General features: G+C 35.9%; 2 protein-coding genes across 2 annotated transcripts; one reads left to right on the forward strand and one right to left on the reverse strand.

The window, feature by feature from the left end:
- The first annotated feature begins 1,632 nt into the window (after nt 1-1,632).
- Nucleotides 1,633-5,472, forward strand: LOC110106128 (probable folate-biopterin transporter 6). The gene is made up of 5 exons (XM_020835891.2): nt 1,633-2,021; nt 2,100-2,359; nt 2,688-2,786; nt 4,007-4,177; nt 4,541-5,472. The coding sequence occupies exons 1-5, from the start codon at nt 1,652-1,654 to the stop codon at nt 5,135-5,137; spliced, it is 1,497 nt and encodes a 498-aa protein (XP_020691550.1). The 5' UTR covers nt 1,633-1,651; the 3' UTR covers nt 5,138-5,472.
- Nucleotides 5,473-6,903: 1,431 nt separating this feature from the next.
- Nucleotides 6,904-15,131, reverse strand: LOC110106134 (ABC transporter B family member 11). Its single transcript, XM_020835898.2, has 13 exons — nt 14,916-15,131; nt 14,173-14,600; nt 12,991-13,045; nt 12,730-12,905; nt 12,414-12,635; nt 11,396-11,640; nt 10,106-10,631; nt 9,758-10,031; nt 8,768-9,648; nt 8,405-8,671; nt 7,890-8,153; nt 7,514-7,807; nt 6,904-7,426 (listed from the first exon to the last, which is right to left on the reverse strand). Exons 2-13 carry the CDS (start codon nt 14,527-14,529, stop codon nt 7,070-7,072), a joined length of 3,918 nt encoding a protein of 1,305 aa, XP_020691557.1. The 5' UTR covers nt 14,530-14,600; nt 14,916-15,131; the 3' UTR covers nt 6,904-7,069.
- Between the last annotated feature and the right edge of the window lie 2,574 nt (nt 15,132-17,705).

The following is a 17,705-nucleotide window of genomic DNA, read 5'->3' on the forward strand; positions in this document are numbered from 1 at the left end:
GTAACAAAAACAAAAATTTGGTCAAAAAAAAATTAAAAACATAAAATATTTAAAATTAGAAAAAATGTAAATGTTTCTTACAATGAGACGAGCAAATCTCCTAATAGGCCCGCAGCTTTCAAATATGGATTCCTTTTTCTCTCTCTTACCTTTTCTCTCTTATTTTACCCTTTTCATTCTCTATTAGCCGTTTGCTAAGGGATAAAGGAAAGGATTTAAAATTGTTTAAAAATGCTCTTAGATATTATAATAAAATAATAATGTAATATGAATTTTATATTTAATTTAAATAATTCTTTAGTATAAAATTTAAATAAATTACTTTTGTGCTTAAAAAATTGCAAAAAAAATATACATAAAATAAATCATTTTATTAAAAAAAATATCAGCGAAATCGATTTGCAAAACAGACAATTGACAATCCCAAAATTCTCATAAGAAGCAATGGTTGAAAGAATCTTAGTCGGTCGAATGGACTATAGTCGAGCAAAGGAGGTTGGAGGGACCGTAGTTGCATAATGGGGGGTCGCAAGGACCATAGTCAGGTAACGATGGTCATAGGGATCGTAGTTGAGTGACAGAGGTCAGAGGGATCGTAGTAGGGGCGATAGTGATCGGAGGGATTTTAGTCAGGTGATGGTAGTCAGAAGGACCTCAGTCAGGCGAGGTGATTAGTCAATGAAAGTTCTGATGGCGGTGGTCATGTAGAGGTTTTACTTTCGACTGCTGGATGGAGGTCCAAATACGACGACCAGAAAGTGATGGTTCGTTGTCATGATGCTCAATTGGAGTTTGGGGTCCTTCAATCCCCAAAACTCTATTTCCTCTCTTACCCAAAGGTCCAAGCCTTATCTAAGCCCCCCGCATGTAGATAGCGGGTGCCTATATCTAGATTATTTGGATTGGTATGTCTTGTAAATATGGAGAAAACCTCGAGCAAATTTAGAGCATTTCATTTAATGGCTTATATTGATTCTCTTAATCATAAAACATTCATTCAATATTTAAATGTCTTGATGATATTGGAATCAAGCAGGCTCATTAGAATTGTCTTGTCGAGCTGCTTGATTCGACTATATGTATGCAAAATTTAAAGGTCATTCGGTCATCCCAGTGATATCCTGAAGTTTTCAATTATACTTCGGGCAATTGATTTGGGCCCATTCAAGATCGAATTGGACTATTTTTTATGTTGTCGGGTTTGTTTCATCGAGACATTCAATTTGACTATAAATTTGTTGAAATCATAGTTATAGATGGTCTGGAGTTTAACTTTAAAAGTTTCTAATTGATATATGTTTTGAGATTTGTGCTTGTGTAAGATTATTTTTGATAACATATCAATTTTTATGGTATTTTGATAGAAAAAAAGGGAAAATACATATAAATGAATCTGAACACCATATTATTTTACTCAAGTCGATTCATTTGATCGTTTTAAATAAATAAATTATATAGCAAGCTTGATTAATGGCCGCTGTAAAAATACGCGGATCGAAGACTCGATCTTTCTCTGAGTTCTAAGCGAAAGTTGCGTTCATATATATGAAGTCAAACTTTGCTAAAAATTAATATATGGAAATTAAAACAGGTCAACACCCTCTCCCTCCCCTTCTTAACTCCTCCCCTCCATCCCCAACCTCAACAAACCATGAAAAACTCATCAGAATCCCAAGACCTTCTCCACCGCCCACCGCCTGAAACAACCACCCTCCCCGCCGGAGCTCTCAGCTTCCTTCTTCAGCCATTAGAATGGATCCGAATGCTATGCAGAGAACTGAACACAAGCTTTGTTCTTGGCGTCATGCTTGTATATGGCTTGAGCCAAGGCTTCACTGGTTCTTTCTTCAGAGTGGTTACAGATTTCTACTGGAAAGATGTTCAGAAGGTTCAGCCTTCAGCTGTTCAGATGTACATAGGTTTCTATTATATTCCATGGATTTTAAAGCCTGTGTGGGGGATTCTCACCGATATGTTCCCCGTCAGAGGTTATCGCCGGCGGCCTTACTTCATACTTGCAGGTGATTTTCCACCTTCCCCTGTACTTGCTTAACCTCTGCTTCTTCTTCTTCCTCTTCTTTAAAAAATCACTTATTTAGGTGTTTTGGGCGCATCGACTGCTCTCACGATTTCAATGGAAGGGAAACTAAGCATCCCAGTAGCTCTCCTCTGCCTCGTCGGAATGGCGGCCGGAGTCGCCATTGCCGACGTGACTATTGATGCCTGTATTGCTAAGAACAGTATTGAGAAGCCGAATTTGGCTCCTGATTTGCAGAGCCTATGCAGCTTTGTTTCTTCTGTTGGTGCTTTGATTGGTTACTCATCAAGTGGCATCCTAGTTCATCTCTTTGGCTCACAGGTACAATTTTTTTCTTTCTCAAGAACTGAAGAACACATCTTTCTTAAATCTAGCGCACTTTAAAATTTTGATTTAAAAAAAAACACAATTTTTTTTTTTTTTTTGAGATGTACAGTTATCTTAAAAGAAAACTCATCAATTGTAAGATTTAGATTTTGTTTGTAATAGCTTTCTAAAATAAATTTTAAATACAAAAAATTTTACTTCAATAAATTTTTTATTAAAAAATTATTTTTAAAATCAGTAAGATAAAAATAATAGTCTTAATTTTCTAATAAAAATATTCAATTTAGATCTGGTGGATTTTGATGTGCTTATAATATTGCAGGGTGCTTTAGGACTTATGGCTATTCCTCCTGTGTTTCTTGTTCTTCTAGGCTTTGCTATCTTTGAGCGGAAGACAAATCACCCAAGAGAGAACAGGGCGGTTAGTTTACTGTTTCATCTTTTTTTGCTACCCAGTGAAATCTTGGACGGCCAATTTTTTATTTTTAAGTCCTCTAAAATTTACAAATTTAACGCTTAACCATTTTTTTATTAAACGTTTTATGAAAAGAAATTTCAAATCCATTAAAAATTCTCATAAAAATTAATGTGAATAGTACAAACTCTCCTCATATGAAAGTAGAAAAAAACCTAAATAAAATTTTATTTATATATTGCAGCTATGATCAACAAATTGACGCTCCACCCTGCTTGGATCCAATTGGCATTTATTATTTTCTTGCAAATTCAACTTGATATATTTTAATATTTATTTGCAAATCTGTCTACTTCCGGACCTCTTCCAGGCTCTCAGGGTCAAAAGTGACAAAGAAAAATTGGCCATATAACTAATATATTATTTTCTTTTGCAAGCAATTTTATATTCTAGCTTGACTCAGTATAAAAACAATTTACAGGAAAAAATATATTTAGATCTAAGATGAATAATTAAATTTGAAGAAAAAAAATCAATATATTATAACTATAATAGAATGTATAGCTATTGGATATGCTTTACAATATTCATAATATAAATATTAATTTATTAGTCATATATTACACTCAGTTTAATATTAATCTAATACTTATAAAGCTTATTAGAATCAAAATTGAGTCCTACAAAGAATCATTCAAGTTTATTTGAAAAAAGTTATTTCATTAATTTTTATGTAATTTTTTTCTCAAAGCCACCAATAAGAAAAATTGAAAAAAAAATTATAATTATAATTTTTTTCTATTTACTCTCTTTGGATTTATTTGGGATGGCTGTAGTTTTTTATAAATCTGATTATAAAATTGTTGTGGGGAAATTAATTTTTTTTAAAGCTATTTTTAAAAATAGCGTTTTGTTTTAGTACTGACATTTATTAAATGTAGCAAGAAAGTAATAATCAAATAAAATTGTTATTGTCATCTGAAAAATAAAATAATAAAAAAAATTGTCCTGAACAAACCATTTGTCTTTAAAGTAAACCGTTGCATAGGAATATTTATACTATAACTTAAACTTACATATTTAAGTAATATATAAATAAATATAAATATTTAGATATTAAACATACAAATATATAAGAATTTCATAATATGTGCATAAATAATCCTCCCAATATTTCTGAACATTATTAATATAATGTTGCTAATAATGATGATATTATTTCTTAGGTGGGGGAGAAGGTAAGAGAGGCAGTATTTGGTATGGGAAGAACAATAAGGTGTCCTGAGGTGTGGAAGCCTTCCTTGTTCATGTTCCTCTCTATTGCCCTCAGCCTCAGCACACATGAAGGCCAGTTCTATTGGTACACTGATCCAAAGGCTGGTCCTGCTTTCTCACAGGTAATGTGAAGAACATCTTCTGCAACTTTCATTGAATTTTTGTACTAAAAAATTATTTTAGAAATCAATAAAAAAGCTGTTCCAAATAAAGTCTAAGGCTTAAGCTTCGTTTGGGACGGCTTTCTGCTAAAATTTTTAAACTAAAAAGCTTTGTTAAAAAGCAATAAGAAAGCCGTCCCAAACGAAGCCTTAGTTTGGGACGGCTTTCTTATTGCTTCTTGAAGCTGCTTTATAGTAAAAAATAAAAATTTTATACTAAAAAGTTGCTTTTAGAAGTAGTAAGAAAGCCGTCCCAAACAAAGCCTCAAATTCAAGAAAATAACATAAATGATCTTTCCATAACATTAGATTTTCTGAATGCAGGGATTTGTTGGCATTATTTATGCCATAGGAGCAATTGCTTCCATTATTGGTGTCCTAATCTATCACAAACTTCTCAAAAACCATCCATTCAGAAGCCTAATCTTCTACTCTCAGCTCCTTTACAGTGCATCAGGAATGTTGGATCTGATCTTCATCCTGCGCTGGAACCTCAAACTTGGAATACCAGATTATATCTTTGTTATCTTAGAGGAATGTGTAAGTAGAGTTATTAGTCGAATTAGATGGATGCCGATGATTGTTCTTAGCACCAGACTCTGCCCAGCAGGTATTGAAGGGACCTTTTTTGCTCTTTTGATGTGCATAGATAGTTTGGGTTCGCTCGGATCGAAAACCGGAGGCGGAGTTCTGTTGAACCTGTTTCATGTGACCAGAACTGACTTCAGAAACCTGTGGCTTGTGGTTTTTATAAGGAATTTGTTGAGGTTAGTGACAGTGGCGCTTGTTTTTCTTGTGCCTTATACTACCCAACTGGATGCTTTGCTTCCTTCAAAGCTTTTGAATGGAAACAATGGAAGTGATGTTGAGAGCCTGAAGCTTGTGTCAATGAAGCAGGTGGAAGTAGATGAGACACTATAGCTGTCTTGTGGCATAATTAGCCGGTTAGCCAAGCCAAAATGGCATGGAGAGAGGATAGTCCACTCTCATTGAAGATGGGTAATCATTAAGCCTAAATGGCTTAACTAGCTAGTTAACGAACGTGTAATGATTTTATGATACAAGGCTCTTTCTAGGTATTTTTAGTGTTTCAAACACACTGCTACAGTTTGTTTTGAGAATTGAGCAATAACATGAAGGAATAGGTGCTCATTATGTGTGACCTACTGAGCTATACGCTCATTCCGTTGTTTATATGTTTCAAGAAAAGGTAAAAGATTAGTGGCGTAGTCAGAGAAAGAATAGTTATTGTAAAGGTACGATTTTCTAATATAGATAGATTCTTTTGTAATCATGATGATTATATGTATTTAATAAATGAATGATGAATCATGATTACTATATAGATGTTTTGAAATGAATCTGGATGATGTTATATTTTGTGTATTGATGGATTTTAATAGACTTTATATTGTTTTAAATGACTAAAAAGAAACTCCCTCTAATGAAGGATTTTAGGTAAATGATCGGTCATGCACTCAATCTGATATGACCCATACACCTATTAAAGTGTATGGGTTATATCGAGTTGGGTTGAAACATCACATCTCACAAGAATAGTCAAGGGTCCTCACAAGTAGACCAACTCACCCTCCACCAAGGGTTAGCAACTTGCTGCCATTTGTAACAAAGTACCACCAACTATGCTTGCCATCCAAGAGGGTTTAAGCTTGCCCATTGCATTTAAACAATCATGGAGCTCATCATCCCTACAATTTAAGCCCACTTGCCTATTATTGGCATGCGATCTAGGACTCCACCATATGTTGTCAATGATTTCAAGATGTCAGGTAGCTATAAGTATCTTGGTTCAGTACTCTCTAGCATACTTGCTCTCACCAGCTCCCCCGATCACCTAACATTATTGAGCTTGCCCCATGGTAAAATAACTAAGGATAAGGGAAGCAACCTCCTCGCATCCAGTCAGACGATGACACATGTTCTAAGTAATCTATATTGAGATTCATTATCTTATATATTTTTTTATTTTATATTTCTTTATAGATGTAACTTTTTCTATAGCCTTCGAATCCTTATAAATAAAAGTTAAAAAATAATATTTTGAATCTTTTGGTATATTCAACATCAAATGTATTCAGGACCTATATTACATATATTACAGTTATTAGATCATTCCCTATAAAACTCTCTCTCTCTCTCTTGCTAATCTCTCCATTCTCACATAATATTTCAGGTCACATTCTCAAAACTTACCTACCAATAAAGTCGGGAAATCACCCACAGAAAAATTTGAATCCAACACTAGTAAAATCATGTTACATGGCTTTCCATAGCTTTGACCAGATACAAGAAATACAAGAGAAATAAAAATAATAATAATAATAATAATAAAATAAAATAAAATAAAAATTATAAGCAGATTTTAAAAAAACAGGATTAGGAGTTGAAGTCCAATACCATGCCACTATAGATTATGGCTTACAAAATCATGTCCCTATTCAAGCCAATTAGTTTGATCCCATCCAAGAGAAGTTGAATTCAAAAGTTTATAAAATCGTTTATTTATGTGAAGTGTACCTTTGCATTCAACTTCCAAATAAAACTTAATGGCATCAACAATCTATGATGGAGTTTCATAACGCAAGGACTGAACTCCAACCTCCCATTCCCATGACCAACATATCGAAGGGAGAAGGGATTTTATCAGATTTGTTTTCAATAAAAAGTGGGCAAAAAATCTCAAAGAAATGCTATGATTATTTGCCTTGAAGAAGACCTATTTATTCCTTACATACAACTCTGGTACAAAATTTTTTGCATAATACAAACATGTAAGAGAAAAATTTTGATATATAAAAATATCATCACTACAAACAAATGTGGATAGATACCTTATGAATTAGTTGCACTTGACTGAAGTGCTACCAAGGAAGCATAAGCCCCATCATTGATGTTCATAAGAATGTCATGCTTACCTTTCTCAGCAATCACTCCATTTTTAACAACAGCAATAAGATCCGCATTTTTTATCGTCGTGAGCCGGTGTGCAACCACGATCGTGGTTCGGTTGACCATCACGCGATCCAATGCGTCCTGAACAATTCTTTCAGATTCAGCATCAAGAGCACTAGTAGCCTCATCAAAGAGCAAAATCTTCGGCTCTTTCACTATTGAACGAGAAATGGCTATCCTCTGCTTTTGCCCCCCAGATAGTTGAATTCCTCGCTCGCCCACCATTGTGTCATAGCCCTGCAATTTGCAAGTCAGGAGGCAAATTGTTCAGGTTAATGAGAAGAACTATGAATACAAATAAAAGTATGGGAATGGCTAACTCGCCTGCTGCAAGCTACATATGAATTTGTGAGCATTTGCTGCCTCAGCTGCAGCTACAATCTCAGCTTCAGTAGCTTTCCCTTCTTTCCCATAAGCAATGTTTGCTCGAATTGTATCGTTGAACAACACTGGTTCCTGACTTACCAAACCCATCTGCTGCCTTAGCCATCTCAGCTTAAACTTCTGCAATTCTATTCCATCTAAAAGTATATGGCCTGAATCTGGATCGTAAAATCTCTGTAACAGTGCTATTGCTGTTGACTTTCCACTTCCACTCTCTCCTACCAATGCAATAGTCTGTAAAGAAAAATGAAGAACATTAAAGCGGACAATTTGCTTCAATGGATCCAAACTGTTTGTAATGCGGCATTTGCTTTACCTTTCCAGATTTAACAGACAAGCAAAGATCCTGGAAGATCTGGACATCAGGTCTTGTAGGGTACTTGAAACTAATATGAAGGAACTCAATATTGCCTTTAAGAACGTCTAAAGTCATCCCAGAATCATCACTTGGATCGATTTTAGATTTTCGGTCCAAAACTGAGAAAACAGAAGCAGTTGCAGACTTGGCTTTAGTAGAATCTGTCGCTAGAGAGCTTGACTGAGAAATTCCAAGGCTTGCCATTGCTAGGGCAAAGAAAACCTGTCCGGCATGTGAAAACAAGCAATTAGCAGGAGCTAAAAGAAACTATCATAACGGTCATATTCCAGTATCTTCAAAATTTTCCAAGGGGATAGGATATCAAGAGATCTAAACTACATAGTAAGACTTCTTTTGTTTATGCAAGGTGATATCTTTTGTCAGTTGGAAGGAAAAAGTTATTTAGCTGTACCTATAGAACAAGTTAGCGAAGAGGTTGCAGCTGCAAGACCTTGGATGAAAGAAATACATACCCGAAAAACTTTGCCAAATGTTGTCTTTCCATCCTCGACCAATCGAGCTCCAGCATAAAAGCAGGCAGCATATACACAAAAGAGCAAGAAGAAGGAAACCCCAAAGCCAATCCCACTAATAAGTCCTTGTCTGATTCCAGTTTTCATTGGGCCTTCACACTTTTTCTTATAAAGTTCCATGACCTTCTCCTCTGCAGAAAATGAAGCAACTGTCCTTATGCTTCCAACTGCATCATTCGCCACCTGACTTGCTTCCTCGTACATCACCTGCACCAATTTGAAAATCAGTCATCAGATGCTAATTCATGGATTAATTACATTTTGAACAATTAATCTGTTTCCTATGAAGCTGCAGAGTTAAACCTTTGCATCGGCACTAAATCCTTTCATGAACTTCATCTCTATCCATCCATTGAGGCCAATGAGAGGTATCATTGCCAAGATGATAAGAGACAGTTCCCAGTTGGCAATAAAAGCGATTAACAAACCAGCGATTAAAGTGGTAATGTTCTGAACAATAAGGGCGAGTGCATCACCCACAAGACTTCTAACTGTAGCTGCATCAGCTGATAATCTAGCGCCAACTGCACCACTTGAGTTCTCAGGATCATCAAACCAAGCTATTTCCATGTTGACAACCTTCTCAAACGTCATGAATCTAATCCTTCTAATCAATCTGGAACCAGCCAGACCAAAAAAGTATGATCTTGCTGGTTCTGCTACTAGAGATACAACTCCAAATATCAAGAACATTAAAGACCAAAACTTTGAATCTTGCTTGAGCTTATGCGGTGGCTGATAGAAAGTGTTAATAACACTGGATAGGATTAGTCCAAAAGCTGGGAAGATAAGCCCATTTATGATTGCAGAAGCTGCACCGAGCAGCAAGATTGGGATTTCTGGTTTGTTCAGCGAGGCAAGACGACTGAGAGGTACTTCCTTTGATTGCTCAGTAGCACTAGTATTGCCTGCATCCGATGCACTTGCTGGGACATCAACTCCTACAGGTAAACCAAATCCTGCCGAGAATGAGTTGTGGCGGCTGCTATTCCCGAAAGATGATTCTCTGCTAATGGACCGTTTGAAGGATGGCTTTTGGCTCGAACGCCTTGCTCTGTCAACTGAAAGACTACTTTTCTCATTATCAGATTGAAGCAATGAATCCGAATTTTGGCTCATTTCCTGCAACCGGATAAGTTGGCTATATGCACCGTTTGGATCCTTTATTAGCTCCTTATGTGAACCTAAAAAACAAAATATAAATAAAAAAAATAAGTTTTTCGAAGAAATAACATGATCATCAAACCTACTAATTTGGATGAATTGCAGAAATCTAGCTAGTAGGATTTATACCCTTCTCAACAATCGAACCACGATGAATAACAGCAATAGTATCAGCATTTCTCACTGTGCTCAAACGATGAGCTACTATAACAGTAGTACGATTCATCATGACTCTATCAAGTGCTTCCTGCACAACTCGTTCGGATTCTGCATCGAGAGCGCTAGTGGCTTCATCAAGTAGCAATATCTTTGGGTCCTTGAGAATAGCTCGAGCAATGGCAATTCTTTGTTTCTGGCCTCCAGAAAGTTGAGCTCCATGCTCCCCAACCATGGTATCTAGTCCCTGAGTATCATGTTTGAGTGACATACAATTCTTTCATGGTTGGCAAGAAAAAGATTCAGAAGGCGTAGACTAACCTGAGGCATCTTGTCAATGAACTTGGAAGCATTAGCTTGCTCGGCAGCAACTTTGATCTCTTCAATGGTTGCATTATCTTTGCCATAAGAGATGTTATCTTTAATGCTCGAGGCAAAAAGAACAGGCTCCTGGCTCACAAGCCCAATCTTACCCCTAAGCCATCTAAGTTGAAGATCTTTGATATTTGTACCATCAATAAGGACCTCACCAGCTTGTGGGTCATAAAACCTTTCAATTAGACTTATCACAGTTGACTTCCCGCTGCCACTCTCCCCAACTAATGCTGCAGTTGTGCCAGAAGTAATTAAAAAAGAGAAACCTCTGAATATTTGTTCATCTGATCTGGATGGATAGCTGAAATAGACATCTCTGAATTCAATATCTCCATTAATGTCATCTAATTTCTTCTTGCTTGTATCATAAGCATCAATCTCGGGCTTTCTTCTGATTGTCTCGAACATCTTGTATGCTGCTGCTTGGCCTGCTGCAAAGGCTGTCAAACAAGGTGATGCCTGGCCTAGAGAACTGGATAAATAGAATTGCACTATTCACATCAGTCATATTGCTAAAAACAAGGTTTTTTTTTAATAATAGCAATCCTATTTTTTATATTTTGGTTAGGGCTATCAAAATCGGGTCACGAGTCGGGTTCGGGTCCAACCTGAAACTGACTAGGCATTGTTCGACCCGACTCGAACCCTACCCGTTTTTGCAAACGGGTCGATTTTTCGAACCTGAATCCGACCCGCTTCGGGTCTGGGTCAACCCGAACCAGAACCCGACCCATTTTCGATATATTTAACTAAAATTTTTTATTTAATTCAATTTAGTTAAATCTAAATCGAATTAAGGTAAAATTTTACTTTAATCAATTTAAAATAAATCAAGCTTAATTCAGTTTGGGCAAAATAGTTTATTATTTTTTGAAAATAGCATTTATTTATTTCATAATAATATTTTAAAACCCTCCAAAATCAATCAAAAACTGGTCAAACCGGGTTGATTTCGGGTCTCGGTAGGCAAGAGATCACCGGAGTATGGCTTTTTTTTTCTTCTTTTCTTTCTTGTTGTCTGGTTGACCCAAACCCTAAATTTTTGAACCGAGTTCGGATCGGGTCAAATATTGACAGCCCTAGTTTTGGTTACTAGTAATTTTCCACTTGCAAAACTTGCCTAATTGTCTGAATAGTTATATATTTTCATGTCATTCAAATATATGTTAACCATATCATGGACGTAAGGTTTTGACATGCATGAAAAAGAAACAAAAGAGATGACAAGTAACTTACAAGGAACCAGTGAGAAGTGCAAATATTACATTAATAACATCTGCACCAGTGTACCCTTTGCTCTTGTCTAATATAAGCTTTCCTCCATACCAAACACCTAACGCATAACCGCAGAACATGAAGAACATGGCAAAACCAAGACCCAATCCTGCAGCCAGGCCCTCCTGAACACTGGCGGTGTAGGCCTTTCTTAGTGCATTTTTGTACTTGTACACTGAAATCTTTTCCCCAGTAAAAGATGCAACCTGAAACAGAGGATGCGTTCTAAACATAAGAATAAATTGTTTTCTCTCAAGTGATTAAAAGAGTGACAGATAACACTCCAAAAAACTTTATATTAGAAGACAATAGAAATATAATCTGCTAAAAATGCTATCCAAACGGCAAAAATTCTTGCGTAGTGAGTGACACTAGGAAATAAAACGATTGTCATGAACTTTACTCTTATAGGAGAAAAATGATCATTCTCCTAAGGGCGTCTCCAGCTGAACTCCAAACGACTGTAAGGCATAGCTGGTTTGCTCCATTCGAACAGTAATCCGTGGGGGGCGATTTTTCTATCTCAACCAGATTTGCCGAAGAAACGCGCGAAAGAGGAGAAAGACGGTTACCTTCGCGTGTTTTTGAGTTTCACTACATTTTGAAGTGAAAAATGGAATTTTCGGTTGGAGATGACCTAATTAAATTTGTCTCTACTACCTCATGCGGTCTTCAAATCCAAAAACACATGGCCGATTTCATCTTCAAAGTAAGAATTACTTATGGATCTTATTTTAACAATCTCTATAATAACTAAATCATTCATGAGGCAGTTAACAAAGATTGCATGGCATATTAAGCACACTTAAAATTCAGTGGCACCCATAAACCTCACCAATAACATCAAAACTCATATGAGAAGAGAATTTTCATCCCCATATTTAAAAGAAAAAAATTCATCACCATATCATAAAATGTACATGCACGCATATACAAACGAGTGGATCTGTATCTCTATGTGTTGAAGCAAATCACTTACAGTTCTAATTGATCCAATTGCTTGCTCTACAATTACTGCAGCATCGCCATAGGATTCCTGCCCTTTTGAGGCCATCTTGGATACAACAATGGACATTATTGCACCAGCAACCACAAGGAGTGGAATTATGGATAGCATCACGAGGGATAAAAGCCATCCTTGAACAAATGCAACTATGAAGCTCCCAAAAAATGTTGATGTTAGCTGAATGAACTTACCAACCTGCAATATGTTCAAGTTGGATAAATTTAGTCAAGTTATAAATATATAACAAAAAGGTATCCTTCTATAAATTCAATAGTACTGATACTTTTACCTTCTCTCCCATTGCATCTTGGATTAGAACAGTATCCCCTGACATTCTTCCAACAACTTCCCCTGTGTTTGTTTCCATATCAAAGAATGCGATTTCTTGCCTTAATATGGTTTTCAGGTACAAGTTCCTTATTCTTGTTGCCTGCCTCTCCCCGGTGACCATCCAACAAGCCACCTCTGATAAAAAATGGGATCAGTAAATTATTTATTCTGGTTTAAGATACAGTGGATCAAATAGCACAATATTGGGAAGTCTACTTACGTAAAAAGGATGCCACTCCTGAGCCTGCAGCTAAATATACAAACTCAAGGGATACCTACAAACATAACAAAATGCAATGAAGCTCATGTGATATTGTCTTTAGGTTTCCAACTAGATTGCAATAGCTTAAATCCCCACAAGAAAAGAAATGCAAACATATCGAAGTATCTATATCATATAAATGAAAAAAATGCATCAAATGAAACTAAATTTGTTATGAATTGAGAAGGATTAATACTTAAATCTAACCAAATAAGATAGTTATCACATCCAAATTGTGATGTAGTTGTGTAGCTAATAGCTTGCATTTAGAATAAATAATTAAAAAAAAATTATGTGTGTATGTGTGTGGACTGTGGACTACCCCTTCTTAAAAGTGAACAAAAATATTAAATTTTGATTTTATGACCTTCAAGTGCAAGACTAATTCTATAGAGTAGAATTCTCCAAGCAAAAGAGAGTTGATGCTGGGGAAAATGCATAAATATTTTGATATTTCATGAATTATTTATTTAATGCAATGTGATGAATAGGGGTATCATAATGAGCTGATGGGTCGGATTTGGATATGACTTGAAATTAAGCCGACCCAAATACATTCAATTCGAATCCAATACGCTTAATAAACAGGGAAAAAAAGATCAATCTGAACCCGACCTGCTAGCAACCGAATAATCTGAAACAAACCCATTAACCTGTTTTGATTAAAAAAAATAAAACTTGTTAACTATAAATTTGTTATATTGATGTTAGGCATATAATATTAATGTTTTAGATGTTAAATATATAAATAGCATGAAATAAAGTGGCATGTATGTAAATCTCCCTAGATTTAAATGTGAATTTGACTCTTAATAAGACATAATGAATAAAAAGTATTCATGTAGCCGACCACACCACACGTAGTGAGATAAATACTTAATGTTATTATTGTTTCAATAACAACAACAATAAGCTTTATCCAACTATGTGGGGTTTGATGTTCTTGTTGTTGTACAACATACCACATCATGCAATATTAGAGAAACTTCACATCAAAGCATGATTGAGTTTTGACTTTGAATAACAATGTCCAATTAAATCAAAATAATAAAAAAATTTGCCATAGTCAGAACTATCGGTAGAACACATTAGCTATCCCTACGAGAAATGCCAAACACTAAAATTTTTAAAGAATCATACCTTTGAAACCCTGTGAACCACGTCGTGAATATCTTTAGCTCCTCCAAAAGACTGGATCAAGTTCCCAAAGAGAACTGTCATGAGAGGCAAAGCAGCCCCATTCGCCAGTGCTCCAACAGACCCCAAAATCATAAGAAAGACATCGATGTGGTCGGCAAAAGAAAACAACTTGTAGAAAGGAACAGTGTGGTTGTTTTCTCCCTTCTTCTCACTATCTTCCGGATCTCGGATGTTTCCAGCCTCAATCTTGCCTGTTTCTTTAACCTCTGAATTACTTGATGACGCCTCACGATTCTTTTCAATGTCGCCATGCCATCCCTGTTCTTTTCCAACTCTGTCCTCCTCCCCCTTCTCCATAATTATCACCGTCTTTCTCAGAGAAATCTTATCACGGATTTCTTTTGCTTTATATGCACCAAATCAGTTATCTGACCAAAGAGCAAAAGACATGAAATTTTTTCTGGCCTTTGAGCATTTTTCGAGGAGAAAAGGAAAATCCGAAGAACAAGCAACTCCAAAGGATTGGAACAAAAAAGGAAAAACCTGAATAAAACTAAACACAGCAAACAAATTCAAACTTGATACATTAGAAAGGGAAAGTTGCTTGCCGTTAAAGGGAAATACAAAACTCCATTAGAAAGCTTAGTGCTCACAACGTCTACACCAGGCATTTTGCATCACAGTTGGCTTATGAAATGAAAGTTTAACAACCATTATTGATAAAGTCGTGGAGACTGACTAACCTTGCAGACAGAGGAGAGAAACTTCACGCTTCCCTTATTATTCTGAACTGAATAATAGTGGGAACTTGAGTCTAGTATGGATTTAAAGTGCGTGGCAACAAGCAAATGGAAACTTATCAGGTCCTTCCTTTTCTTGCCGTGCAAGCTTATTTCGCCATTGATGTCCAATAGTCAAAGCACCGATTTCTCCACGTGAGGTTGAAGATGCTTGAAAGATGCCACCACTTTGGCAAAGGAAGCTACGTTTTACATCTCTATGCTTCCTGCCTTAAGTTTCCAACGCTCCTGATTAATATTAATTGAGAACATCATTATCGCTCCTAAGTCCTAATGGACCGTTATAAAAATCTTAACAAACGCAACTCAACTTTGGTATCCTTTTTAACAGCTTGTTTTTTACTGCTTTTTTTTAAATGTTTTTGAAAGTAGCTTCTTAATACAAAATTTATTTGAACTCAAATTTTTATTAAAAATTTATTTTAAAAAATAGTAAAAAATTTGTCTCAAATAAAATCTTAGATTTCGTTTGTGACTATGTTCTTACTGCTTATTAAAATATCTTTTTAGTAAAAAAATTAAAAAATTTTAATTAAAAATTTATTTTAAAAAGCAATAAGAAAAAGTGCCATAAATTGTTATGTCTCGGATATACAAGGACAAATCATATTTTCTTGCATTTTTTTTTAACCACATGACCATTTATTGCAGTGTATTTTGTATGATCATGAAATTGGTGTTAATAGTGATGGATAATGTTGTTTGATTATCATAGAATAATGATGTAGAAGATGTTTGTGGGACCTTTATGTTTTGTAAAATATTACAATTAGCTTCAAACTGATAAGTGATAAGTGCTGAATGATAAGTTCTATATGTGATAAAGTTTTCTGCTCCACTCACATGCTTTAGGTTCTGCCTCTTATAGAATAGATTCATCCTATATACTAAGATTTCATTACATTCATTGATTTGTAACAAACTGATGAGTACTCTTGTATTTAATACTCTACAATGAGATGTGTTGGATATATGAGAAAATACTCAATAGAGCTTCTTCATGAATTAGTCCACTTTTACATTTTATGTTGTAGTTTATTCATCTATGCATATACCGTAGATTGCTATCACAAGCATGTATTTTTCATAGCTCGATATTTATCTTCTATAGATGTTCTAGAACATTTGTTTGCTCCTTAAAATTTTATGTGATGAGATAGTTTTAAGGAAAAAAATGCAATAACATGTGACGATGTGTTTTATTAATTTTTCAATCAAACTTTTATATATCGTTGGTTAATTCAACGGCACGAGTGAGCTTCAATTATTCCATCATGAACTTGTTTGGCATGCACTCCAAAGAATAGAATCTGGTAAGATGTCCAACACTCGAGACATGAAGTTACCTTTCCTGGAAGGGAATAATTTAATTCCATAAAAATGCTTCAAGTTTCCAAGGGTTTTAATGTGAAAATATTTGAGATTAAGACTTTGTTTGGTACAACTTTCTAATTGCTTTCTAAAGCAGCATTTTAGTACAAAAAAAAATTAGTTTAAAAATTTTTTGTACTAAAAAAATGCTTTAAGAAGTAGTAAGAACTCAATCCCAAATGAAGCCTTGGGACAGTTTTTTTTTATTTCTTTTTTAAAGCAGATTTCTAGTACAAAAATTTCTAGTTCAATTTTTTTTTTGGGGTTTTTACATACATAACACTTTAAACTATCATAATTACTTATTTAACATCTAAACATTACTATTTACATACATACCACCTAAATTCCATCATTCTCCTAAAAAATACCACTCCGTTAACTCTGTGCCAAATCGATGAAATCAATGGCAAATCGCCGGCCTTTGACGTGCTTGGTCTCGTCGTTCCGGTTTGTTCTTCATCCGCCTGACCTCGTCCAATGGGTTCGTAGAGAAGGCGGCTTCGTTCACTCCAAGCTCAGAATTGCAAACCAAGGGTCCGATGTCTTAGGAAGTTATGCGTATCCTCCCTCAGTGAAATCCCTGCAGGAGAAGACCTCACCACCCTTCCCAGCCATATCCCGTTGCGATTCCAGCGTTCTGACGAACCTAACGACGAGCGTGATTCTGTCTTGAATCAACTAAGTGGGAAAATTTCAGGTAATGGTTATTGCAGATGTAATGCTTCCTTTTGTCATTTTGCTGGCAATGCATGCATTTTCTTTATGTCAACTGTTAACTGATTTTGTGATCTTATTGGCTTAACTAATGCTCTTATTCCGGAAATGATGACATAAGAAGTTATTTGCAACTTTTGTTCTGAAGCTCACAGTGCAGGAAAGCTTTCGGCATAGTCATGCTCTGAACATTAACGAGGCCGGAGAAGTCCGGCAGAGGTCCGGAGAAGGAGTTGGAGTGTAGCCAGAGCTCTTCCAAACCAGTCATGCTCTGAACAAACGCGATGCCACCAGAGAGGGAAGCGAGGGAGGAGAGGGAAGGAAGATCGCCGGATATCTCATTAAACTGAAGCTCCAGGCGAGTGAGGGCGGTGAGGTCAGCGATGTCTTTGGGGATGGTGCCGGTGAGTCTCTGGTTTCCGATCTGGATGGCAACGATGCGGCATCGCGTTGCGTTGCGGCGACATCGTCGACATCGCCGTCGTCCGTTTGCGCCGCCGAACGCAGGATAATCGTTCGCACGGAGTTAACGGAGTGTTATTTCTAGGAGAGTAATTGAATTTAGGTGGTATGTATGTAAATAGTAATGTTTAGGTGTTAGATAAGTAATTAGGATAGTTTTAAGTGTTATGTATGTAAAAATTC

Source organism: Dendrobium catenatum, unplaced genomic scaffold, assembly GCF_001605985.2.
Source record: "Dendrobium catenatum unplaced genomic scaffold, ASM160598v2 fragScaff_scaffold_621, whole genome shotgun sequence".
Classification (NCBI taxonomy): domain Eukaryota; kingdom Viridiplantae; phylum Streptophyta; class Magnoliopsida; order Asparagales; family Orchidaceae; genus Dendrobium; species Dendrobium catenatum.